At 51.0% G+C, this 26339-nt stretch overlaps 1 protein-coding gene across 1 annotated transcript; it reads left to right on the forward strand.

Annotated features, from left to right (window-relative positions):
• The first annotated feature begins 1212 nt into the window (after positions 1 to 1212).
• KLC2 (kinesin light chain 2) lies at positions 1213 to 21669 on the forward strand. Its single transcript, XM_063316768.1, has 16 exons — positions 1213 to 1326; positions 5483 to 5739; positions 6464 to 6694; positions 6895 to 6967; positions 7755 to 7977; positions 8330 to 8417; positions 10660 to 10761; positions 11596 to 11769; positions 12856 to 12955; positions 14265 to 14314; positions 14443 to 14513; positions 15883 to 15991; positions 16722 to 16871; positions 17835 to 17959; positions 18783 to 18843; positions 19720 to 21669. Exons 2-16 carry the CDS (start codon positions 5491 to 5493, stop codon positions 19798 to 19800), a joined length of 1887 nt encoding a protein of 628 aa, XP_063172838.1. The 5' UTR covers positions 1213 to 1326; positions 5483 to 5490; the 3' UTR covers positions 19801 to 21669.
• The last annotated feature ends 4670 nt before the right edge of the window (positions 21670 to 26339 follow it).

Genomic DNA, 26339 nt, shown 5'->3' on the forward strand with positions numbered 1-26339 from the left:
ATTAAAAAATGTCTTGAGTTGGATTCGTTTGTTCCTTAAAAGTGCTTTGGAGTTTTTGGGGAGGGGGTTAAGTATCCAGAAAGGGGGAAGAGTGCAAGAAACACAAGTCAGCCAAGATCTGGGTCTGGCAGTAGGCAAACCAGAATCCACAAGGGGGAGAGGCACCCCCTTTTTTTGCAGAGCCACAAAACGGGAGAGGAGGAAGATGCTCAGCTTCCAAGTCAAATTGTTTACCGGTGTTGGAAGATCACACATCCCCCCACCCCACGCTTTTCCTGGTGGTTTAGGGGCTCTCCAGATCCATGGGACGTCGACTTCCTGCACTAAGTAATGAAAATTAAATCAAGCGTTAGAAGGGTGGGTGGGACTGAAAGGGTGGGGAAAGGCGTGCACTGGCTAGCCAAGGCTGGAGCTTAGATCTGGGAGCAACCCTCCCGTGCAAATCGTGGGTTTTTACCCCCAGCAAAGTCCTTTCCCTAACGCGGTGTTTTTCAAGCTTGGCAACTAGAAGACGGGTGGACTTCAACTCCCAGAATTCCCTGGCTGGCTGGGGAATTCTGGGAGTTGAAGTCCACCCGTCTTCCAGTTGCTAAGTTGAGAAACACTGCTCTAGAGGGACCCCGGGTGTTAGAAGCCTGCCCAGAAATCCTAGGGTGTACCCCGTTAGCTCCCCCAAACGGTACTCTCTTCGCCGCTAGGAATGGTCTACCAAATGGGTAGAGCCGCCAACAGCAGGCGGACGCAAGGGAAGAACGCTTCCTCCAGGGAATTCTGGCCGTGGCAACGCTGGCTGGGGAACTCTGGGAGTCGGGGTCCACCGTCTTCAAGCGGCCATAGTGGAGAAACCCTGCCCTAATTGAAGCCAAGCTGCTAGTCCTCAACGTGGACCTCGTCTTCTCCAACGAGGCGTCCCTCCAAACTACACAACCCCTTGTCCAGCATCCAACAGGGATCCGGCTCCGGGGTGGGGGAGAAGGCCGCCTTCTGCAGTAAGCCCCGCACCCGCTTTTTCGGCTTTCCGCTTTGCCATCGGGGGCGGGGGGGGGGCGAAGCGGAGAGAATCGCAAGCGCGCCGTCCTCCCCTTTAAGGCGGAGCGGGCGGGGAAGGGAGGAAAGGCGGCCGGCGGGCGGGTTATTCGCCCTCCGACGCGCCTTCCCCGCCTCCCCTTTAAGGCGGTTGTTTGGGGGCGGGGCCGCGCGCTCGCCGGTGCCGCACCGCCTGCCGGGAAGGAAGTGAGGCCGCCGGCTGGAGGGAGGGGAGCGGCGGCGGCGGCGGCGGCGGCGGCGGCTGGGAGCCGCACCGGCGGGCGAGGGCTGCGCGCGCAGGTAGGGGGGCGAGGCGGGGGGGGGCTCTGTCTCTCTCCCTCCCCCCTCCCTCTTTGTCCCCCCCCAGCAGTGAGGAGGCTCCTCTTGCCCTCCACAAGGCTGAAGACCCCCCCTTTAAAAGAGGGGGTCTCCCCTCTGGGGTGGAAACGAGGGGGGCAGTGAGACCCTAAAATTTAGAAGGGGGCCGGGTGGGGGCTGACCCCTCCAGCCCCCCCAGTGAAGTGGGGTTCAGGGAGGGGACAGGGAGCCCCTTCCCCAATTGGGGCAGCAGAATGGGGGGGATGCTTGGAAAGGGCATCTCCTCCGCCCAAGGGAAGGGTAAATAAGGGGGGTGGGCAGCTCTCGCTAGCTCCCCTCCTCCCTCCCCAGCCCCTCCCGTCCTCAAAGTGGGGGGGAGGGCTGGGGGCTCCGGCTCCCAGGGTCACCCAGCCCATTCGTGGGGGGAGAAGGGGGGCAAGAGAAAAAGCAGGAGGGGGGAGGGATACTCCCCCAAAAGCCCAGATGAGCCAAGGATTTAGTCCCAAGGGGTGGGCGAAGGGAGGGGTGCTTACTCAAAGAAGCCCCCCCATGCCAATTAAGCTGGGGGGGGTCTTCCCAGGAAGGGGTGGGGGGGCCGTGTGATTTTCCTGGGTGGATCAGATGTCCCTGAGTGGCTTTAGAGGTCATCCAGTCCTCCTTCCGCTGAATCCCTGGGAAATCCCCTCTTGGAAGCAGGGAGGTCTTGCAAACTGAACAAGGGGGCACCCTTAGCTCTTGCCTGCAGGAGGGGTGCCCCCCACCCCCCAGAGAAGGGGAAGCTGCACAGAAGTAGCCCCCAATCCCAAGGGCCGTGTTTGAGCATCAGTGGTCCTAAAACTGAAGGAGAGCCTTCTTGCTTGCTCTGTGGTTTGCCCCCCCCATTCCCTTGCCTGTGACTAACAAACCAGGGTTTGTTCCACAAACTCACTTTCCTGACTTAGCCCGGCACACTTTCTATCTGAGCTGGCTTTACACAACACACAGGCCTGCTTTGGGGTTCGCTGGAGCAGGGGGCCCCCAGGGAAATCGGTCGAGGGAGCCGAGGGCATGAGGAAGGGGAAAGAGGGGGGGCAAAAGGGAAAGATCCCCAAGATCTTGCAAGACCTCTGGGCAGCGCTGCCCGAATCTGACGGATGGTGGAATGCCTAGAAGTGGGTGAAGGAAGTCGTTCCTCCACACCCCAATCTACAGTTAGGGACTTCAGGCCCTCTGTGATCCCATCATCCCCAGCCACTGGCCCTGCTGGAAGGCTTATGGGAGTTGGGATCCCAAACACCAACGGAGTCAGTTCTTTGCCTTACCTTTTGCTGAAGGCAAAGAAGTCAGGAGCACAGTGCCCACCCCACCGAATGAGAGCTTTTGCCACAATGGATCTTATATCTATCTACTTATAACGATAGTTTGCATTGTAAATTAGGTTTTGTGGTTTTAAATTGTTTATTTTGTGGTAGACCACCCAGAGTCCCCCTCTGGGGGGAGATGGGCAGTGACAGAAATTTGAAATATGTTATATATATGTGTATAAAAATAAATAAAAACCCTGGAAAGCTGTTAAAGGGAAGAAGAAGCTAAAAGCTAGACTCTTCCCCCTGGAAAACCTTACAAATCCTAAATGAGGTAGAGATGAATCTAAAACCGAGGTGATTTTTATTTTCCTAGAGATCCAGGAAGATAGATGCCTTCCTTGCCTCTTTTATGAAACAGTGGCTGTGTTTTTAATAGTTCTGCTGGCCTGGAAAGTGCACATCGAAAGAGGGCGTACCTGGTTCATCCGGCCTTCTAAACCAGTTTGATTAATTATGGTTTATTGAACAAAGGACCACGCCTGGATTAACATATATGCTAAGAAACGCACCCGGGTTACGTGGCGTGGGCTATTCTGGGAACTGAGCTGTTGCGTTTTGGATGCTCACTTCTTCCCTCCTCTACGCAAGCTCTGTCAGAGAAGAACGTGATTTTCCTGTTCCTGCAGATGACAGGCAGTCATTTGGAGGGCTGGGTGAAAACCCTTTTGCAGAAAAACTCAAGGGGAACAAATCCAGGGTTTCCCATCCATCGGAAGGGTCCTTTAGCTGGGGTTGTGAAGATGGCTTGGAAAGGCTGGAGGTGAAAAGATAAAACAGGGAAATGTTGTACAACTTGGAGACTGTGCTCAAACGTCAAAGCAGAGGGTGGGGATGAATGGAGGATCCTGTCTTCCTCTTGCATTTGTTGCATTTTAGCTTTCGCAGAGGTAAAAAGAAGCAGGGGCAGCACGAAAGCGGGGGGAGGCAAAGGCTTAGAGCCACTTCTGGTGCAGTTCGGTTCCGCTCACCCTCCCATCCTTGAAAAGTCCTAAAATTCAACATCTGTTTCCCGGGAGCCGCTCAGAAAAACAAGAGGCTTCGAAAGAGATTCTGGAGTCGGCAGAAAAGCAACGGGATGCTCTGGTGGCTGGGGAGGGGGGGAGAATTGGGTGGGGCCGGGGCTGGTGATGCGCCGACCGAGACGATGCGACTTCAGTGTAGTTTCGCCAGGCCCAGGACTCGGCGCCGCATTGCGTCTGCATTGTCCGGGGCTCAGCCACCTCCTGGGGAGAACGAGAACTACATTAAAAGCCGGACAGGAAAGAACATTGCTGGGGGGGGGGGGGACCAATTTTCCCAGCCACTTGTCCTTTTAATTTCTAAAATCCGATCCATAATTCCAGACACCGTGAAGCCGGGGGCAAGGTGGGAATTTATCACCTTCTGGACGCCGGCATAGCTGGCTGGTTCGGGGGCTTGGCCTTGAGTTAAGGACTGGCCCGTGGAACGTTCCTGCGGTAGGAATTCGGAGCAGTTTGGGTGCCAGCAGAGCATATCTGTCGTTTTTGGCTCAGAAGCACCCCGTGCTGTGCGATAGATGCATTTGGGATTCCTTCTGAAAGGCCCAGTTGCTGACAATTGGGGGGGAAGATAAGGAATTGTTATAATTACAGCTGTTTCTTGAGCCGTCAAATCCAAAATGTTCTGGGTGGTGTATAAAATTAAAGGCATCATACAGCCACGTGGCATGGATTTAGAGGACTTGACACAGAATGATGGAATTCCTGAGTTGGGATCTCTGAGGTCATCTAGCTGGACCCATGGCTCAGTGTAGTCTTTACAATCGGATGATATAAGGTCCTGCCAGAGAGGGACAGCCTGCCGCCTCTGTTCTACTGGCAAATCTTACGATGGAGATATTTCACTGGATATTAGCCCTATAGGTAAAGGTAAAGGTTTCCCTTGACGTAAAGTCCAGTCGTGTCTGACTCTAGGGGGCGGTGCTCATCTCCGTTTCTAAGCCTTAGAGCCGGCGTTTGTCTGTAGACACTTCTTCCGTGGTCATGTGGCCAGCATGACAGTCACAAAACGCCGTTACCTTCCCGCCGAAGCGGTACCTATTGATCTACTCACATTTGCATGTTTTCGAACTGCTAGGTGAGCAGGAGCTGGGACTAGCAACGGGAGCTCACCCCGCCGCGCGGTTTCGAACCGCCGACCTTCCGATCGACATCACGGAAGGTCAGTTGGCGTAATTCAGATTATTATCTGTAATTATTATTATTATCTGTAATTCAGATCAGGCTGAGTAATCAAAGATTTGGCAAAGTGGGTTTGGGGCAAGGGTTGAGGGTTGAGGCTGAGGCTTCTTAGGGTGTCCTTTCGGCTACTAACTTTCTCCCCACCCCCAAGCCGATGAGGGGGACTAGTCCCCAAGCCCTCTCACATTCATTCAGAGGGGAAGAATTGTGTAACTCTTCTTGACTCAGTCGCTGGGAGGCAGAAGGTTTGCCTTGGCTAACTAACCAAATCTGTACAGCGGTGTTTCTCAACCTTGGCAGCTGGAAGATGTGTGGACTTCAACTCCCAGAATTCCCCAGCCAGCTATGCTGTGCTGGCTGGGGAATTCTGGGAGTTGAAGTCCACACATCTTCCAGCTGTCAAGGTTGAGAAACACTGCTATAATGAGTCAAGTTGGGCTCAGCTTGGGAAGTCCCAGGGACAGGCCACTTAGAAGGAATTGCTGAATAAATCTCCCACTAACTGCACCCCCCCCGCCCCGCTTGATGCTGGGCAGGTGGTGCTTTTCAACTCCGTCCCCCCTTGCCCTCTCTCTCCCCTGCTTCGCGAAGGTTAAGCGATGGCCACCATGTTGTACCTGCGTGAGGAGAAGCTGGAGAAAATGAGTCAGGACGAGATCGTGCTGGGGACCAAGGCGGTGGTGCAGGGCTTGGAGACCTTGCGCAGCGAGCATCATTCCCTCCTGGCCGCTCTGCTGGACACCGTCAGCCGCCTGGAGCAGCAACACGAGACCAGCGCTGCGCAGGAGAAGGCGGTTCTCCTGAGGAAGTCTCTGGAGGCCATCGAGCTGGGCCTCGGGGAGGCACAGGTAACTGCAGCTGGGGACCCCAACGCAGGCACCTGCCTTGTATCGGCTTGGCCAATGTCTCGTCTCATTCAGCGTTGTGATTTCCGATTCCCATTGGAGACTTGGGCCTGCGTGGGACTCTTTAAGAGCGCAAAGGAGTCTCAGCATAATGTCTCCCTACCCTTGCGCTGAAAAGGGGGGGTGGGGGGAGAGAAGGGGAGTGTGCAAATGTCTGAGTGTGTGATTATCCTTGTGTACAGGTAGTTCTCGCTTAACGACCATTCGCTTAGTGCCGGTTCGGAATTACAGCCAGTCCTTGCGCTTACGGCCATCGCAGCGTCCCCAAAGTCACGCAGTCACGATTCGGACACTTGACAACCAGTTTGCATTTGCAACTGTCACAGCATCCCACGGTCACACAGTTGCCGTTTTTCGACCTTCCCGGCTGGCTTCCGAGAAGCAAAATCAATTGGGAACTGCGTGATTTGCTTAATGACCACGTGGCTCACTTAATGCCCACAGGGATTTGCTTAACAGCCGCTGCAAAAAAGGGCGTAAAATCAGGTTGGATTCGCTTAGCCACCAAAATTCCAGTCCAGATTGTGGTTGTTTTAGCAAGGGCTACCTGTGTTGTCAGGCTCTTCGGTAGCTGCCTCAAACTCCGCAGGCAGCCCTCCCCAAGGCAAATTCTCGCAGGGTCTTCTTTAACGAGGTTTATGGATCTCACTTTGCCAACTGCTTCCAGGTGATCATCGCCCTCTCCAGCCACCTGAGCGCAGTGGAGTCGGAGAAGCAGAAGCTGCGGGCTCAGGTGCGGCGCCTGGTGCAAGAAAACCAGTGGCTGCGGGACGAGCTGGCTGCAACCCAGCAGAAGCTGCAGAGGAGCGAGCAGTCGGTGGCACAGCTGGAGGAGGAGAAGAAACATCTGGAGTTCATGAACCAGATTAAGAAATTTGACGAGGACGTCTCCCCGTCGGTGGGTGGCGTTCTCCCGATCACCCCCCACCTTTCGGCCTTCCTGTTTCAAGAGGGTGGCCTCCTCCTGCTCTGTTAAGTGAGCCTTGGACCCGGGTCCGGAGGCAAAAGCTTTGGGGCTCAGGTGGGAATAAGGAGGCCGGCCTCTTCCTGTTCCCATGAAGGGGGATCCCAGTTTTGATTGCTTGCTTTTTTGCCCAGGACGAGAAAAGCGGCGACGCGGCAAAAGATACCTTGGGCGATCTCTTCCCTACCGACGACGACCAGGGCCCAGGTGAGCTTTGCAACCTTCCTGGGATTCGAACTGGTCTTGGCCGGCCCCGGCAGCTCTTCTCCTCCGCGAGCGGCCCGTAATTCCCGGATCGGTTCCTTCCAGCCGTTTCAAGCTGAAGAAATTCAGCCGAGACGAAGAACGTGGCATCCCCAGTGGCGAGGGCCTGTGCGGAACCCTCAGTAACGGCCAGGTGGCTAAGCATAGAGCCTATCAGCCGCTTCTGGTGGAATAGAAGGCCTGTATCTTTAATTCCCTTTTAATTATGAGCCTAGTGCCTCAAAAGGGATACTTCTAAGGGTTGCTTCTTCATGCCGTTGTATATACAGGTAGTCCTCGCTTAACGACCACAATAGGGAGCAGGAAATTGGCGGTTAAGCAGTGCTGTTAAGGGAGTCACCATGTGACCGGACCCAATTTTATGACCATTTTTACCATGGCGGTTAAGCGAATTGCAGGTCGTTAAGCAAATCCAGCTTCCCCAAAGGGCATCTTTTTGCCAGAAACCAGTAAAAAAAAAAGTCGCAACTTGTGATCACGTGACTGCCAGAGACGGCAGCTGGTTGGAAATGCGAGCCAGCTGCAAAGTGCCCAAATTGCAATCACACGACTGCGGAGTTGGCGCGATGGTTGTAAGTGCGTGTATAGGTCGTAAAGCACTTTTCCAAGGCCGTCGTAACTTTGGACCGTTGTTAAACTAATGGTCGTTAAGTGAGGACTGCCTGTATGGGATGGTGGGGAATCCACTTGCCAGCTCTTTCCAGCTGATTGGGCAGCTATGTCTCTGCAGGACAGACTCACCCCAGCGGAGACTCAGCAGCCCAGCAGGGTGGCTACGAGATCCCAGCCCGTCTACGGACGTTGCACAATCTGGTGATCCAGTACGCTTCCCAGGGGCGCTACGAAGTGGCCGTCCCTCTCTGCAAGCAGGCCCTGGAGGACCTTGAGAAAACTTCCGGTCACGATCACCCAGATGTGGCAACCATGCTGAATATTCTTGCGCTGGTATACAGGTGTGGAGCTGACTGGTGGGGTGGGGGGACAGAATGGCCTTGATTTTGCTTTAACCGATAACTCGGAGGTAGAAGAGATCAATACAACTGTGCTGCTCAAGGGCCAGTCGTTGGTTGCCAGTTTGAACGCTTCCTTGCACTGAAATATAACCAATGCAGGGAACGCCTTGCGTGTGGAAGCCTGGCTCGTCAGGCAGATCTTTTCCCTACTGATTTATTGTTGGTTTTAAGACAGCATTTGGATTTGGGTGGAATAATTCTCCCCAGTGGTCTGACAGTGGCACGCTCTGCACTGTTTCTCTTCTTAAATACTTGAATATGAGAGACTAATTTGCTTTCCTCTCCCCACCAGGGACCAAAATAAATACAAGGAAGCCACCCACCTTCTCAATGATGCTTTGGCTATCCGGGAGAAGACGCTGGGGAAAGACCATCCGGCCGTAAGTGCAGGCTGGGTTCTTCCCTCCCAGCTCTGATTGAAGGGTTTAAAGAGTGCGTGATGCCCAATTTATTTATTCTATAAATTATTTGTAATTTGCAAGGTTTGGTAGTTGGATCAATTCCTCCAGCGAAGGCAAAAACAGCTGTGGTTTTGATCTCCCTTGCAAATCCATCCGGCTTTCCCTCCCTCAAAAAATAAAATAAAATTCAGGGTGGGAAAGGAGAAGACATTTTCTTTGCTCTGCAAATGTTTCCTCCTCTGTCGTTATTAAAGTCTACAATAATTTTTATGGAGAGAGTTAAAAAGCAGCAACCAAGTCACCTCACAGGGCTGTTGTTGTGGGGAAAATAGGAGGAGGAAGGAGTGTCAGGAATGTTCGCCGCCTTGAGTTATTTATCAAAATAATAAAGATGGGATAGAAAATAAAATAAATAAATAAAATAAAAATGATTGTAATAAAACACACTTGGATCTCAATTGGCAAAGGCAGTTCCCAATAAAATACAGGAGGTATGGCAAAATACCTTTGCTGTTAGAGGTGAATTCCAGAAAGCACAGGAGGTCCGTCCTTCCTTCCCTCCCTCCCTCTTTCTTTTTCCTTCTTTCCTTCCTTCCTTCCTTCCTTCCTTCCTTCCCCCCTCCTTTCTCTCTTTTTCCTTCCTTCCTTCCTTCCTTCCTTCCTTCCCCCCTCCCTCCCTCCTCCTTTCTCTTTTTCCTTCCTTCCTTCCTTCCTTCCTTCCTTCCCCCCTCCTTTCTCTCTTTTTCCTTCCTTCCTTCCTTCCTTCCCCCCTCCCTCCCTCCTCCTTTCTCTTTTTCCTTCCTTCCTTCCTTCCTTCCTTCCTTCCTTCCTTCCTTTTCTCTCCTTCCTTCCTTCCTTCCTTCCTTCCTCCCCCCTCCTCCTTTCTCTCTTTTTCCTTCCTTCCTTCCTTCCTTTTCTCTCCTTCCTTCCTTCCTTCCTTCCTTCCTCCCCCTCCTCCTTTCTCTCTTTTTCCTTCCTTCCTTCCTTCCTTTCTTCCTTCCTTCCTTCCTTCCTCCCCCTCCCTCCTCCTTTCTCTCTTTTTCCTTCCTTCCTTCCTTCCTTCCTTCCTCCCCCTCCCTCCTCCTTTCTCTCTTTTTCCTTCCTTCCTTCCTTCCCCCCCTCCCTCCCTCCTCCTTTCTCTCTCCTTCCTTCCTTCCTTCCTTCCTTCCTTCTTTCCTTCCTTCCCCCCCTCCCTTCCTTCCCCCCCCTCCCTCCTCCTTTCTCTCTTTTTCCTTCCTCCCTTCCTCCCCCCCTCCCTCCCTCCTCCTTTCTCTCTTTTTCCTTCCTCCCTTCCTCCCCCCCTCCCTCTCTCCCTCCTTTCTCTCTTTTTCCTTCCTTCCTTCCTTCCCCCCCCTCCCTCCACCTTTCTCTCTTTTTCCTTCCTTCCTTCCTTCCCCCCCTCCCTCCCTCCTCCTTTCTCTCTCCTTCCTTCCTTCCTTCCTTCCTTCCTTCTTTCCTTCCTTCCTTCCTTCCTTTCTTCCTTCCTCCAACCTAGGTATTACAGTTTTCAAGGAGGAAATAAAAAGTACGCTAATACAGGTACAAGTTTAAGGGAATATATAAAAATAGATAGTGGAGATCCCCATCATCCAATTTAAGCAATAAAATAAGGTGGATAGCCAACAAACCTCAGAATAACCAAACTAAAGTATCATAAGGGTAGTATATTCTAACGCACCACTAAAAACTTCAAGTGCTATGCAACATTTCACACCCATTTTCTAGCCAAACCAAGCCTCTCTTGGATTTTTAAAAGATTTGGCAAACCCAGTTAAAATCAATAAGCAGAGGAAAGATGCAGCCGTGAATAATACATTCAGAGAATGCTACAGATAACTTGTAGATCGTATGTCAAACTGAAACCTGCTTTCCACATTTTGACCAGGGCACAATCCCATGTGTAGAGTTGCAGTCCTTCCAACGTTGAGTTAGGGCCGCAGCAGAGGTCTATTAGGTGATGTTGAACTGGGGCACAGTTCGGAGTGGTGAATGCAAAAAATATGTGTGTGTGTGTGTGTGCGGTGTTAAAGAATCGGGCCTCCCTTGTTTTCTGATCTGGAAGTTTTAGCCAGTGTTTGGTTTGAAAATTTCCTGCAGTGGGAAGGCCTAGCGCCCAGGTCTGCTAGATTTCCTTCATGTTCTTGTTTAGAAGCGGCTTTGCGCAGGATAACAAAACAGACCGTTTGGGTTTTTACACCGCCTTCTTTTTTCCCGCTCTCAGGTGGCTGCTACACTCAACAATCTGGCCGTCCTGTATGGCAAACGGGGAAAATATAAAGAGGCCGAACCTTTGTGCGAGAGAGCCCTGGAGATTCGCGAGAAGGTATTGGCAAAGGGGTCCTTCCGGATGCCGCTGTTTCGTTGGGATTCTTTGAATTAAAACGTTTGAATCGGAAGCTGGCGGGCGGTGAAGCAAAGCCCCGATTTTCCAGGCTTGTTTTTATTTTCGAGAATGCTTTGGGATCCCGGCTAAATCCAGAAGCATTTTTAGAAAATAAAAACAGGAGAACGCTGCCGCCCGGGACTTTCGACCAGCACTCAGTCGAAAGCAAAGGTGAACTGGAGGAGGGGATCAGGAGGTGTTTTCCCATTTGGGGTGTTTTGAGACACCCACTTTGTGGACAGGACACCCACCCTGAAAGCCATTTTGCAGACTGTGAGGTCAAGGGACATAGCTGGATTCCCGGGAAATTTAAAAAAACAAATCCAAGCAAGGGGCAGAACCGTTTTTCAAAAGAGTGCTTTTTATTCCTTGCTGCCCATAAAACAGGTCAAAAACAGCAGGCTCTGCTCTCAAAGAGTAAACGGCAATTGCCAGCAGAAAACAAGCCGGCTGGGCAGGCGGGCCTGTTTTTTGCCGGCAAGTGAGGAACGAGACGTGTTTTTGCAGCGTTTGGGCCGCGATGTCACTGCGCGAGCCCCACCCTGCATCACAGCACAGGCCCGCAAAGGAGGGGCTTGTGCGGTGATGTCACTGGGGGCGGGGCTTGTCATACTTGCTCCCCTGATGTTCAGCCCGCTGGAGGCGGTAGAAGACGCTCCTTAAAGAGCAAAGATCCTTGGCAAGAGCAGTTTTTGGCGGTGCAAGGGACAGGTTCTGGGTGTGTCCTTGCCTGAAAAAATGTCTGAGCGCGGCTGTCCCCTTTTCTCCATCCAGGTGCTAGGAAAGTTCCACCCAGACGTAGCCAAGCAGCTGAACAATTTGGCCCTCCTTTGCCAAAACCAGGGGAAGTATGAGGAAGTCCAGTACTATTACCAGCGGGCCCTGGAGATCTACGAATCTCGCCTGGGGCCCGAAAATCCGAACGTAGCCAAGACGAAGAACAACCTGGTGAGCGAGGCGCAGAGCAGCTCAAGGGGGGCGTAGAAATGCTTATCTCCATCGATGCCTCCCTGCTGCCAGAGAGAGAGAGAAGGACCCGCTTTTCTTCAGCCCTGTTGGTGCCTCAACTTTGGAATGGTGTTTCCACTCCCTTTTGGCAATGTCTCTACGGGTAGTCCTCGCTTAACGACCACAATCGGGACAGGAATTTTGGTGGCTAGGCGAAGCAGTCATTAAGCGAATCCGACCTGGTTTTACAACCTTTCTTGCGGCGGTCATTAAGCAAATCACCGCAGCCATTAAGCGAACCATGTGGCCGTTAAGCGAATCAGACAGTTCCCCACTGATTTCACTTGCTGGAAGCTGGCTGGGAAGGTTGAAAATGGCGATTATGCTGTGACAATCATAAATGCAAACTGATTGCCAAGCGCCCCAATCGTGATCACTTTGGCTGTGGGGATGCGGCGATGGTCGTAAATGCGAGGACCGGTCATAGGTCGGTTTTTTCAGCACCGTCATAAGTCCAAACCATCACTAAATGAATGGTTGTTGAGTGAGGACTACCTGTATCCGCCCAGCAAGTTCCCCCTAATATGTTACAAGGAATTATTGGTGAAACAGTTGCATTCAGGTTTATAGAGCAAAAGGCACAGCCTTCAAGGAAGGGGGGCGAGGCAAAACTGGGATGGGGGGGTGAGGTAGTCAGTGAACACACCATTGCTTAAAAATACAGCTCTTACTCTGAGCAGCTGGGGTGCAAAGTCTTCAGGCCAGGTGGCCGAACAGATACTCCGGGGCAGAACCTTTTCAAAGAAGCGCCAGAATGGTTTTGCTGCCTTGCGTGAGCCTATATGCTTTTATTTTTTTTCCTCCCTCCCTCCCTGTCACTTTCTCCTCTCGTGACGTGTCCTTTAGATGGTCACCCAGCAGGTGGCATATTAAGTGTGAGCATTTGTGGGAGGGGCAGCTTTGGGAGCCAGAAATGGGTTTATGCATAGATAAAAGATATATAAAATATAAATGTATAGATGTAGTTGAAAGAAACAGGCCCCACCTTGGCCTGTTCCTCTTACCTCTGGATTTACATCCTCCCAGGCCTCCTCTTACACCAAGCAAGGTAAATACAAGGAGGCAGAAGTCCTTTACAAGGAGATCCTCACCCAGGTGCACGAGAGGGAATTTGGATCGGTCAACGGTGAGTGCGGGGAGAGGCGTATCTCCCCAGTTGGGGGGGAGCTTCCGACAGATGGTGGAGCCTGGCTTGGGGCTTCTTAGAAACGTGGAAAAATAGCTAGGAGGTGTGTGCAAGGGGTTGTGTGTGTGGGGGGGTGGCTGGTTCTGATGCACAGCCCTCTGACCTTGGAGGCCACGCCAAGATTTTTATGGAAGATGTTCCACCCAGTCGCTTTTGACTCCTGGCGACCACATAGATGGATCTTCTCTGTGACCGTCTTCCCTTAACCTGGTCTTCCAAGGGCCCCTCTGCAGCATTCCCGCCCCGCTGTGCCTTTTTTTAAAGCGTGGGAGAAGGGGAAGCAGCTCACTCCGTGGGGGCCGCATCATCGATGAATTTTCTTTTGCCCACTTTCCTACTTAGGGAAGACGGCCCTCTCCCCCATGCCTATTCGCAGCCTTTCCCTAGCAAAGCCCTTTCATCACAGTGCAGGAGGCGTGCTGGCTTAAAAAAAACAAAAACTGGATTCTTTCCCCCCCCCCCCCATTTTAGCCCTGGAGGGAGATTTGCCTAATTTTAACCTCTAGAAGGGTCTCTCTCCTGCATTGCCCTTGACCCCCTCCTGCAAGGGGCTGGGATTGCCTCGGCCTTAAACAGCAACGTAACTTTAGGCAGACCTGGATCGCACCATCTGATGCCCAAGCTCTGACAGCCCCTGGGCTGGGCCAAAAATTCCTTGTTTCCAGGGGGAATGACTCACACGAGGATGGCCTCACACCCTCTGTTTTGCTTAGTCGTTTTCCTGCCTTCGGTGCGCTTGTCCTTTTCCTGCCTTCGGTGCGCATGAGTGAATCTGGAATCTTTGGTGAGCGCAACTTAAAGGGAAGTACCACGCCACCCGAATCTCAGCCAGCTGCTGAGTTCACGGCCCAGTTCAGCTTCGCAGCCGGCTTTGCACAGCGGACCAAGCCACCCTCCGCTTTCATCGGTTTGGGCTTGGCGTCTTGCGTGAAGCTGACCCCCGTGGGTCATAAAACCAGGGTTGACGTGCAGATCGAGCCAAGGATGGTTCGGTCAATACGTCACCACGTAGTGGGATAGTCTGTACAAGTCACACTTGTGAGACGGGCAGCTATATGAAATGGATGAATAAAGTTATTAACTTACTTGCTCGGCGAGCTGAGTGAATATTCGCCAACCGGGTTAACAGAACGACAGTAAATCAGGCTAAAAGCCAGTCAGCACCCGCTGATAGGCAGAACGGTTCAACCTATCGCAATGCCGAAGCCTCGGGTTTTCTAAACAGTTTTGTTTCTCTCCTTCTGTCCAGGTGACAATAAGCCCATTTGGATGCATGCCGAAGAACGCGAAGAATGTAAGGTAGTTCTGGGTTTGGCGGGGAAAGGGACGTTGGAGGCAGGGTTCCTTGGCCCAGAATTTGGAGGCAGAATCCAAACCCTCCTGATCCTTCTCCTTGACTTTTTTTCTTACCTTGTTTCCCCCTGCAGGATAAATACCGAGAAAACAGTGTGCCCTACAGAGAATACGGGAGCTGGTATAAAGCCTGTAAGGTGGATAGGTAAGAAGCCATCATCAGTGGGGGAAGCCGTCCGTTCAATCTGATGGAAGAGAATTTCGTTCCGGGGATAGGATAATTGGGGCGGGTAAGAGAATAGGGGGGCACTTACATAGGGGGGAAGACGTGGGAGGAGAGCTGGTTAGTCTGTGGTGGCCAGAAATCAGGAAGGGTCCAGTAGCACCTTTTCGGACTAACACATTTTTATTAAAAGGCAGCAGCTTTTGTGAAGCTGTAACTCGCTCCATCAGATACACGGAGTGGCAAAACTGATGTAGGATGTAAAGGGGGTGGGGGTGGGAAGGACGGGAAGATGGGTTGGTTAGTAAGGGGCAGACTACACATGAGACAGATTACAGGTAGTCCTTGACTTACGACCATAATTGGGACCAGCACTTCTGTTGCTAAGCGAGGCGGTTATTAAGGGAGTCACTCCTGATTTTATGACCTTTTTTGCCACGGTTGTTACGCGAGTCCGGCTTCCCCCATTGACTTTGCTTGTCAGAAGCTGGCTGGGAGGGTCACAAAGGGCAATCATGTGATCCCGGGATGCTGCAACCATTGTAAATACGTGCTGGTTGCGAAGCACCTGAATTTGGATCGTGTGACTGCAGGGATGCTGTGACAGTCATAAGTGTGAGGACCGGTCGCAAGTCACTTTTTTCAGTGCCGTCGTAACTTCGAATGATTGCTAAATGAATGGTCGTAAGTCGAGGACTTCCTGTACAAGTACCTTAGCAGTTAACAGTGGTAATGTGTTAAAAACCCATTGATTTTGAGGAGACTTTGAGATTGCCTGAGATCTTTTTATACATACGTACATACATAGATATATATAATTTTTATTCATTAAGTAAAAGCATGAAAAACAACACAAACAAAAAAGGGGGAAAGAATAGAATACACTTAATTAATGGCACATTAATTAATTATATTTCTTTGTTATGTGCCATCGGGTTGCTGTCGACTCTTACCAACCACATAGATTTTCTCCATGAACATAATTACAAAAATGAGTATAATAATATAAAAAGCGGTGTAATTACATACATGGCAATATGATCCCTCCCTCATCCATGTTGTTATTTACCTTTTAAAAAAAATTAACATTCCTGCTGCTGTTGCATAGGCAGTAGCGATACCAAGGGGAGGGCTTAATGAGAATTCAAAAGGAGAAATCGAAGACAGGGATTAAAAAATGAAATCAAAATTAAAAACAGAAGAAGGCATGTCGCACCAATGGCTTCTGATGCTGGTGCTGGAAGGAGGGAAAGGACCTTCTGGGGCAGCTCAAGAGGTTTTGGAGCTCGGGAAGGCCCCCTGAGAAAATGGCAAGGTGGTCTCCTGATCCCCACTTTGTTTCTCACCCCAGCCTTACCGTCAATGCGACCCTAAAGAGCTTGGGGGCTCTCTATCGGCGCCAGGGGAAGGTGGAGGCAGCTGAGACTCTGGAAGAGTGTGCGCAGAAGTCCCGCAAGCAGGCAAGTCCTGGACCACTTTTTGTGTGGGATGAAAATGCCAGAGTGCACTTATGCTGCGCCTGGTCGCCAATCCCGAGAGAGATTCACCTCAGGCGGCCAGGCGAAAGGTGAACAGAGTTGGAGAGCTTTTCTGCCATGGGCAAGCTTTGCTCCAGGCCCTCTCTTTTATGGGCCCCTTGTCTTGTTCCTCTTTCACCAAAATAAACGCATAGTCCCCTGAACTCGAGCCTGTTTAGCTCAGGGTTGCTCATCCAGGCTTCCATGGCACCATTGGGTTCCCCGAGAGGTCCCGAGGGATTCCCTGGGAGATCACAATTTATTTGAAAAATTATTTCAAATCTGGGCAACTTCACGTTAAAGAGGCAAGCTTCATTCTTTATTTCCAGTTTAGGAACACTGTTCGTGCATACAGACAGGCCTACCCATGAAACGAATAGAATAATTTTCTAACTTCTGCCCTGTGTTTGAGCCTGAATGTGCAGGGGTCCCCGAGGCCTGGAAGTTATTTCAAGGGTTCCTCCGGGGTCAGTGTTCTTGGTCAGTTGGTGCCACAGAACCCTGGTTGAGAAATCCTGCTCTGGAATATAAACCAGGAGGTGATGCCCCCTGCGTTACCAGGCTTGGAACCATCACAGACTTCGCGTACGCACACACGCATATGCCTGTATTCTTTCTACGTGGATTAATAGTTCTCCCCTCGGCTGCTCCTCTCATTCTCTGCATTCCCCAGGGCATGGATGCCATCAACCAGAGCAAAATTGTGGAGCTCTTAAAAGATGGAAACCGCTCCGAACAGCAAGTGAACCGCAGCGGAGCTCCCGGCCCCAAGAAGTGCGAAAATGGGACCGAATCAGACGAGGGAGCAGCTGAGTGGTCTGGGGTGAGAGAGAACAGAGATTGGTCTAGTGGTTAAGGCACCGGGCTAGAAACCGGGAGACGGTGAGTTCTAGTCCCACCTTAGGCATGAAAGCCAGCTGGCTGACCCTGGGCCAGCCACTCCCTCTCAGCCCTAGGAAGGAGGCAATGGCAAGCCACTTCAGAAAAACCTTGCCAAGAAAACTGCAGGGACTCATCCAGGCAGTTGCCGAGAATTGAACACAATTGAACGGCAGGGGAAAAAATAAATCTGGGGAGTCTGCTTCTGAAATGTAGAGTTAAGAGGAAGTCAGCCAGACGTCTAAACGTACAGCCAGGAGGTCTGGCAGATGGGGATTGGTTGCGCTGGACGGGTCAGGAAGCCCGGAATGGGAGCGGATGACTGGCCACGAGGCCATCTTTGCAACTGCAACAAATGCCGTTGAGGGTTTTGCCTGTTTATTATTGCTGGGTTCACACATTCTGAAAAGCCCAGGTTTGTTCAAACCACAGTGGCCTGGAGTCCCAGAACCCACCAAGCCCTAAACTGGGGTTAAGCCCCAAACCATTCAAACCGCATTGCAGCTTAGCATAGCATTTCTCGACCTGGGCAACTTGAAGATGGGTGGACTTCAACTCCCAGAATTCCAGTCCACCCACCTTCAAGTTGCCCAGGTCGAGAAACACTGGCTTAGCATGAAGGATACGCGAAGAACTGTTGCTCCCTCCAACGCCCCTCCTTGGCGTGCAGAAGATTATCAGCTTAATCTGGAAGCCCACCTTGTCTTGTCCCCAAATATACCCCCCATCTCCCAACCAGGGACCACAGCTCCCCAAATCCTGTGCCGTCTGGCTGGGAATTTGGGGAGCAGGAGTCTCAATGCAGTCCAAGGACGGTGCCGCAATCTGCCGCAGCCCGGCTCTGCCGGGGACCGCTTCCTTGCAGCCCTGAATACGGAGGCATCCTGTCGGCCTTTTGCTCTCCCAGGTAGGCTCCAGAACTCTGCGGCGCAGCGGCTCTTTCGGCAAGCTGCGAGATGCCGTGCGACGGAGCAGCGAGATGCTGGTCAGGAAGCTCCAAGGGAGCAGCCCGCAAGAACCCAGGAACCCAGGGTGAGTTTGGGTTGTGGGGAATTGGAAGCGGTGGGAAGCCAGGCAGAGGCCGGGAGGGATGAGGCCTTGGCTTAACATCTCCATCCTTGCAGTCAGGGTCTGCCTGGCTATTAAATAGCTTCAATCGAAGAGAATCCCTGTAGCTCAGGGTTGAACTGTGGAGTCCTTGGTGCTCTCTGAGCTTGGTGGTTGGCTTGCAGGCGTTGCATGACCCAACCAGGTAATGCCATCATCTTGATCGCTAGGTAACATCAGCAGCAGCCCTGATGGTGTTGCCTAGTTGGGTCATGCAACGTCTGCAAGCCAACCACCAAGCTCAGAGAGCACCAAGGACTCCACTTTAAATCCTTTCTTTGCGCCTTTCACTTTTTAAGATTTATTTTGAGTGGGCCTTTCCCCCTAAAAGTTTATCAACAGACAATAAAAAGGGATGGAAAAGTAAAACACACAAACAGGGTTTACAACTGCTGTAGAGCAGGGTTCCTCCACCTTGGCAGCTTCAACTCCCAGAATTCTCCACTGTGGCAATGCTGGCTGGGGTATTCTGGGAGTTGAAGTCCACCCATCTTCAAGCCGCCAAAGTTGAGAAACACCGCTGTAGAGGTTTTACTTTGCTTTCCGACAAAAGGCCTCTGGTATCCGGAGCTTCTCAAGGGCTTGCGGATATGGTTTAGTAAAACGTCACGCAAACGCTGCCGGCCGCAGTGGGAATTCGGGTTGAAAGAGGATGTGGTTCTGAAATGATGGTCATCAAAGGTGGTCCCCTCGGGGCCCTCCCCTGGCATACCAGGCATCTGACCCATTCTGGTTTCTCTTGCTGCAGGATAAAAAGAGCCAGTTCACTCAACTTCCTGAACAAAAGTGTAGAAGAGGAGCCCAGCCAGGTACACACCTGTTGGGAAGCTGCCCAACCTTGATGATTGGATTGGGCCCCTGTGGGAAAGCTGAGGTGGGGGAGGGGAGCCACGAGACTCGCTTTCCCAGCAACTTCAGGGCTCCTTTTGGCATGTTGTGGCCTGCCCATCTTAATAGATGCATGCTCCCACTTTGAAAATGCCCAAAGTCTGCTCCAGATCATTTTCATAGAAGAGAAGCCAGAGGAGGAGGGGGGAGGGAGGGAGGGAGGGAGGGAGGAGGGGTTGTTGAAGAAGAAGACGAGGAGGAGGAGGAGGAGAAGGGAGGATTGTTGAAGAAGAAAAAGAAGACCACAAATTGAATAAGAAGGAGAAGAAGAAGATTGAAGAAGACAAAGACGAAGAAGACAGATGATTGTCTGAGATTGCCTAAACTTCTCCCACCTCAGCTGAACTGCCCACACACGGACAGCAATAACATCATTGAATGTTTTGGAATCGTTCCTCCAATGAGAGCCAGTGTGGATTAGTGGGGAAGGGGCTGGGCTAAGAATTGGGAGACCCAGGTTCTGGTCTTCCCTCAGCTGCAGAAGCTCCCTGAGAGGCCTTGGGCCACTCAAGGCTCTCTCACTCCAACCTACCTCGCAGGGCTGCGGTGGGGAAAAATGGGAGGAGGGTCTCCGAGTGGCGTGTTCAGGACCACCTCCTCCGAAGCGGGGGCAGACGTTTCCAGTGCCCGTCCCCGCTGAAATGAAACGGAATTGAAAATAACCAAACGCAGGTCATTTAACGACCAGCCGGGCGTTTCAATAATCATCCTCCTTGGTCGGATTGAGGACGATCCTGCGGAAAAACGTGGAGATGCAGGGCTGGGGCCTCTGAATATCCTGTTCCCTTTCTCTCCAGGTGTCCGGTAACCTTTCAGACAGCCGAGGCTTAAGCGCCAGCAACGTTGATCTCCCCCGGCGAAGTTCCCTGATGGCGTGACAGTTGGGCGGCGAGGATCTGGACCGCATCAGGGCTCCCAGCTTCTTCCGGGACTCTCTGCCTGGAGAGTTCAAACCCTCTTGCGATGGGGGTTCTGCCATTGCAACTTGTGCAGAGCGGTGGAGCGGTAGGCCCCCTCACTCCCCCCCCACGTGCGTGGCGTGCAGCGCACAAGCACGCACGCACAGCTGACGTCTTCCTCTCCCCACCCAGCATGTCGCCGTCACCCTCATTCTTGGCCTTGGCCACTGGATGCGGCCTTTCGGTCCCTCCCTGCCCCAACTTCAAGTAATACAGGGTGACTTTATTAATTGCGGTGAACAATTAATCGCATCCTGTCTGCTGCCGAGGGACCCGATGCTTCCCAGGAGTGTTGAAGGGGATTTTAAAGGCCGCTTCCCGGGAGTGTTGAGAAGGACAGCCTTGGGGTGGGGAAGGCGTGATCGAGACCCGGACGAGGAGGTACTATAACACGCTTGCAGAGACCGGTTCCGCACTCAATTGGAGCCAAAACCTTGGGGTGAGAATCGGTCCCAGCGAAGAAGCCCAGGTCTTACCACCTGCCTGGCCTCAGGGAGATCACACCCAGCCCACCCTCTTCCTCTGAGTCCCCTTTCTTTCCCCCTTTCTCCACTCTCTGCACTGTTTTTCTTTTAATGCCTTGATTATGATATAGGGACTGGGGCCTCGACTCAGGGGCTCCCTTGCTGGTTCGAATGCCGTGTCTCCGTGAAAATATCCATCTCTTGCACTTTTCTGCCCCTGCCTCCCCCCCCCCCAAGCTTGGCAGGCAGGGTGTGTTTTCACAACTGCCTGAGCCTTGGGGGGGGACAGCATTAGTCAAAGTACCGCTGGCTTTCATCTTAAGGGGACGGTGTATACCCTTTGCCCTCTGCCTTCCCTGCCAGACTGAGCAACAGCTATGTGTAGAGCGGTGTTTCTCGACCTTGGCCACTTTCAGGCATGGGGAATTCTGGGAGTTGAAGTCCACACGCCTGAAAGAGGCCAAGGTTGAGACACACTGGCGTAGAGGGACAGAACCACTTAGCACAGATGCCCCGCTAGCTGTAATCCCAGCCCCGGTCCTGTGACATTCCTCCCAGCAACGATGCTACAGGTTTCCATTCAGCCAGATAATCAGCCCCTTCCTCTGCGTCCATCTGATCATAACAGTAGTGATAAATAGCTACGCGTTCAGCGAAAGGGGCAGAAACGCCGCTTGGCAGATAACAACTGGACGTTGGGATAAACGGAAGGCACGATCCAGTTTCCCGCGGGCTTCTACACCCATCCTTGCCTCTCCTTCTCACTGCAAATGCTGCATCCCTTTCTTCCCATCCTGCCGCGCTTTTAAAAAGCTGCTAGAGATGAGGGGACGCCTCCAGAGGGGAAGTTGATCATCAGATGCAATTTCTCCATTCACTATGTGTCACTATGAACGGTCTGTGTGTGTGTGTGTGTGTGTGTGGTGGAACTGTTTCTGACCATTGAAAAAAAACAGGGCTGGGCTGGACTGGGCTTCAGTTTCAAACTGGCCAGTTCCCTTTCCTTGTCTCTCTGGCTCTGTGCTGAACCAAAACGCTATTTCATGAAATAAGAAGAAAGCCATCCAGGAAAGCCTCTCGCTCTGTTGCAGCCTACGGGGGACAATCAAGTAATTTCTCCACTGTTAATTTTTTTCCCCCTCCCCGGGAACGGACTTCAAAGCGGGCAGGGCCCCGGTAACTTATATCACATAAATCTGTGTGTGTGTGTGTTTGCGTGCACTTGTCTGCGTGTGGAGGAGAGATTAATGGCTGCGCTGGGGTGAAACGAGAGGAAGAGAATTGTGCTCTGTGTTTAATTATGTTGCTGCAGAAATAAAACGAGGAATATTCTCTGCTTGTTTCTGTTTTTTTCCCCCCTTTCCCACCCTTCTCTCCCATCCTCTTAGCTCCGGGATTGGAAAATCAGAGCCACGTGAATCTCCAAGGCTGTTTTTAGGCAGCTGAGCTGGGTGACTAAACGTCTCTTCCCAACTCTGTGATTCTATGCACCGGTCCAATCTATGTTTGAACTTGGGGTTGTGTTTCTAGAGAGATGCACAACCCCCCTATGAACACACCCGTATTATTGTGGAGAAATTCCCTGTTCCCCATCTGTAAACCTCAGAGAAGTAACTCGTAATGTGGATTACTTGGATTTTCGCTTAAGAGTGCTGTTTGTCCCCAGATATTGCAGTCTGCAGGGGGTGATTTATTCAGCAAACCATGATTAGCCAAACTATGGCTAAGAGTGATGTGTAAAAGGCAAGCTAGTCGAGAGCCACCGTGTGTAGCGGTTCAGATGCTCAGTCGGCACCAGGAGACAAGTATAAGTTCATCCCCAGCCTTTCCGTGTCAGCCCAACCTCCCTTACAGGGTTGTGGTGAGGAAAAAAGAGGAGAAAAGGATACTACGTAGGCTGCCTTGGGATCCATAAGGAAAGGCAAGATATAAATCTAACCAATTTACTAGCCAGCCACTCAGTGGCATATTCTAAGACAAATCCAGAGAACGGGGGACCGCCCATTGCACATTGTCACAAACCTGCTTGAGGTGGACTAACCGTAGCTTAAGAGAACTGGAGTAGCTCTTTCCCATGGCAACAGATGTGTTTTTTCTCTGCCAATGTGGAAATCATTCATGCCTTTAAAAACAACAGTCGCAAGACCAGAATCCTGCGTGCTTGGCAAGGGTTATGCTTGACGTTAGGGTGCTTGGTGATTGATACGTAAAATTGCAGGTGTGGGCTTGACGTTTACGCTTTGTAAAGGCTTAACAACGAAGAGAGCTGGGGTGTGTGTGTGCCTTTCATACAATTATGTTAAGAAGCTTGGCTACTTTGAAGTAGAGATCTGTACAGATGCTGAAATTCACACAGACGCAGATGTGTGTGTGTGTATATGTGTATGTATGTATGTGTATACACACACACACAAACACACACTCCCACCTACCTACATATAGATAATAGGCAACACCAGATACATGTACATAACAGATACTTTATAATGCAATAAATACTACGAATAATTTTATATACATAAATGATACAGATATGACGCTTTGGGCCCAGTTTTTGTTGTTTATTCGTCCAGTCGCTTCCGACTCTTCCTGACTCCATGGACCAGCCCACGCCAGAGCTTCCTGTCGGTCGTCAACACCCCCAGCTCCCCCAGGGACGAGTCCGTCACCTCTAGAATATCATCCATCCACCTTGCCCTTGGTCGGCCCCTCTTCCTTTTGCCCTCCACTCTCCCCAGCATCAGCACCTTCTCCAGAGTGTCCTGACTTCTCATTATGTGGCCAAAGTATTTCAGTTTTGCCTTGAATATCATTCCCTCAAGTGAGCAGTCTGGCTTTATTTCCTGGAGGATGGACTGGTTTGATCTTCTTGCAGTCCAAGGCACTCTCAGGATTTTCCTCCAACACCACAGTTCCAAGGCATCCGTCTTCCTTCGCTCAGCCTTCCTTATGGTCCAGCTCTCGCAGCCATATGTTACTACGGGGAACACCATTGCTTTAACTATGCGGACCTTTGTTGTCAGTGTGATGTCTCTGCTCTTAACTATTTTATCGAGATTTGTCATTGCTCTTCTCCCAAGGATTAAGCGTCTTCTGATTTCCTGACTGCAGTCAGCATCTGCAGTAATCTTCCCACCTAGAAATGCGAAGTCTTTCACTGCTTCTACATTTTCTCCCTCTATTTGCCAGTTATCAATCAAGCTGGTTGCCATAATCTTGGTTTTTCTGAGGTTTAGCTGCAAGCCAGCTTTTGCACTTTCTTCTTTCACCTTCATCATAAGGCTCCTCAGTTCCTCTTCGCTTTCAGCCATCAAAGTGGTATCATCTGCATATCTGAGATTGTTAATGTTTCTTCCAGAGATTTTAACCCCAGCCTTGGATTCCTCAAGCCCAGCATGTCGCATGATGTGTTCTGCGTACAAGTTGAATAGGTAGGGTGAGAATATACAGCCCTGCCGTACTCCTTTCCCAATCTTGAACCAGTCTGTTGTTCCGTGGTCTGTTCTTACTGTTGCTACTTGGTCGTTATACAGATTCTTCAGGAGGCAGACAAGATGACTTGGTGTCCCCGTACCACTAAGAATGTGCCATAATTTGTTATGGTCCACACAGTCAAAGGCTTTAGAATAGTCAATAAAACAGAAATAGATGTTTTTCTGAAACTCCCTGGCTTTTTCCATTATCCATCGGATATTGGCAATTTGGTCCCTAGTTCCTCTGCCTTTTCTAAACCCAGCTTGTACATCTGGCAATTCTCGCTCCATGAATTGCTGAAGTCTACCTTGCAGGATCTTGTGCATTACCTTACTGGCATGTGAAATGAGTGCCACTGTTCGATAGTTTGAACATTCTTTAGGGTTCCCCTTTTTTGGTATGGGGATATAAGTTGATTTTTTCCAATCTGATGGCCATTCTTGTGTTTTCCAAATTTGCTGGCAAATAGCATGCATTACCTTGACAGCATCATCTTGCAAGATTTTGAACAGTTCAGCTGGGATGCCGTCGTCTCCTGCTGCCTTGTTATTAGCAATGCTTCTTAAGGCCCACTCAACCTCACTCTTCAGGATGTCTGGCTCTAGCTCACTGACCACACCATCAGAGCTATCCCCGATATTGTTATCCTTCCTATACAGGTCTTCCGTATATTCTTGCCATCTTTTCTTGATCTCTTCTTCTTCTGTTAGGTCCTTGCCATCTTTGTTTTTGATCATACCCATTTTGGCCTGGAATTTACCTCCAATGTTTCTAATTTTCTGGAAGAGGTCTCTTGTCCTTCCTATTCTATTGTCTTCTTCCACTTCCGCGCATTGCTTGTTTAAAAATAATTCCTTATCTCTTCTGGCTAACCTCTGGAATTTTGCATTTAATTGGGCATATCTCCCCCTATCACTGTTGCCTTTTGCTTTCCTTCTTTCTTGGGCTACTTCTAGTGTCTCAGCAGACAGCCATTTTGCCTTCTTGGTTTTCTCTTTCTTTGGGATGTATTTTGTTGCCGCCTCCTGAACAATGTTGCGAACTTCTGTCCATAGTTCTTCCAGGACCCTATCTACTAAGTCCAGTCCCTTAAATCTATTTTTCACCTCCACTGCATATTCCTTAGGAATATTAGTGAGCTCATATCTATCTGATCTGTATAGATGTCCACCACCTTTGGCTGCAGAGGATGTAGTCAATCTGATTTCGGTGTTGTCCATCTGGTGAAGTCCACGTATAAAGCCATCTCTTAGGTTGTTGGAAGAGAGTGTTCGTTATGCAGAGTGAGTTGTCTTGGCAAAATTCTATCAGCCTATGTCCTGCTTCGTTTTGTTCTCCCAGGCCATGCTTACCTGTGATTCCAGGTGTCATTTGACTGCCCACCTTAGCATTCCAGTCTCCTGTGATGAAAATAACATCTCTTTTAGGCGTGTTGTCCAGTAGGTGCTGCAGATCCTCATAGAACTGCTCTACTTCAGCTTCTTCAGCATCTGTGGTTGGGGTGTATACTTGGATCACTGTGATGTTAGATGGCTTGCCCTGAATTCGAATTGAGATCATTCTATCGTTTTTTGGATTGTATCCAAGCACTGCTTTAGCCACTTTACTATTAATTATGAAGGCTACTCCATTTCTTCTGTGGTCCTCTTGTCCACAGTAGTAGATCTGGTGGTCATCTGATGTGAAGTGGCCCATTCCAGTCCATTTCAGTTCACTGATGCCCAGAATGTCTATCTTTAATCTTGACATCTCACCAATAACCACATCCAATTTGCCTGGCTCATAGATCTTACATTCCAGGTTCCAATGGTGTGTCGATCCTTAGAACATCGGATTCGCCGTTCACCACCAGCACCGTCGGCCGCTAGCCGTCCTTTTGGCTTTGAGCCAGCTGCGTCATCACGTCTGGGGCTAGTTGAGCTCATCCTCTGTTCCTCCCCAGTAGCATTTTGACCACCTTCCGACCTGGGGGCCTCATCTTCCGATGGTATACCGACATATCTCTGGTTGTACTGATCCATTTAGTTTTCACGGCAAGAATACTGGGGTGGGTTGCCATTACCTTCCCCAGGGATCGCATTTAGTCTGACCTCTCTGTCATGACCTTCCCATCTTGGGTGGCCCTTCACGGTTTAGCTCATGGCATCATTGAGGTGCTCAAGCTCCAGCACCACGACAAGGTAACGATCCTTTGCTGAAGGAGCCCAGTTTACATATATGAAATATTTAGATAATTAAATTAAGAGCTGCGGGCTCTATAATGCTACAATATAATGAGAACGCGGTGTTTATTGCGGTGGGAACTCCATTTCCCAGAGTCCTCCTGGGCAGCTGCCAAGGAGCTTCGACGGGAAAGACAGCTCTGGGGGCTGGGTGGGGCCGAGACTGACGTCAGGCGGGGAAAGGAAGCCGGAAACTCCATTTCCCGTGAGGTCGCGCGCGCGCGACCGGGAGAGCCGCACCTGGCCGAGGCTCCGCCTTGAAAGGAAAAGCGGGGGGGGGAGGGGAGGAAACAATCCG

The sequence above is a fragment of the Candoia aspera genome, chromosome 17 (genome assembly GCF_035149785.1).
Source record: "Candoia aspera isolate rCanAsp1 chromosome 17, rCanAsp1.hap2, whole genome shotgun sequence".
Lineage (NCBI taxonomy): Eukaryota > Metazoa > Chordata > Lepidosauria > Squamata > Boidae > Candoia > Candoia aspera.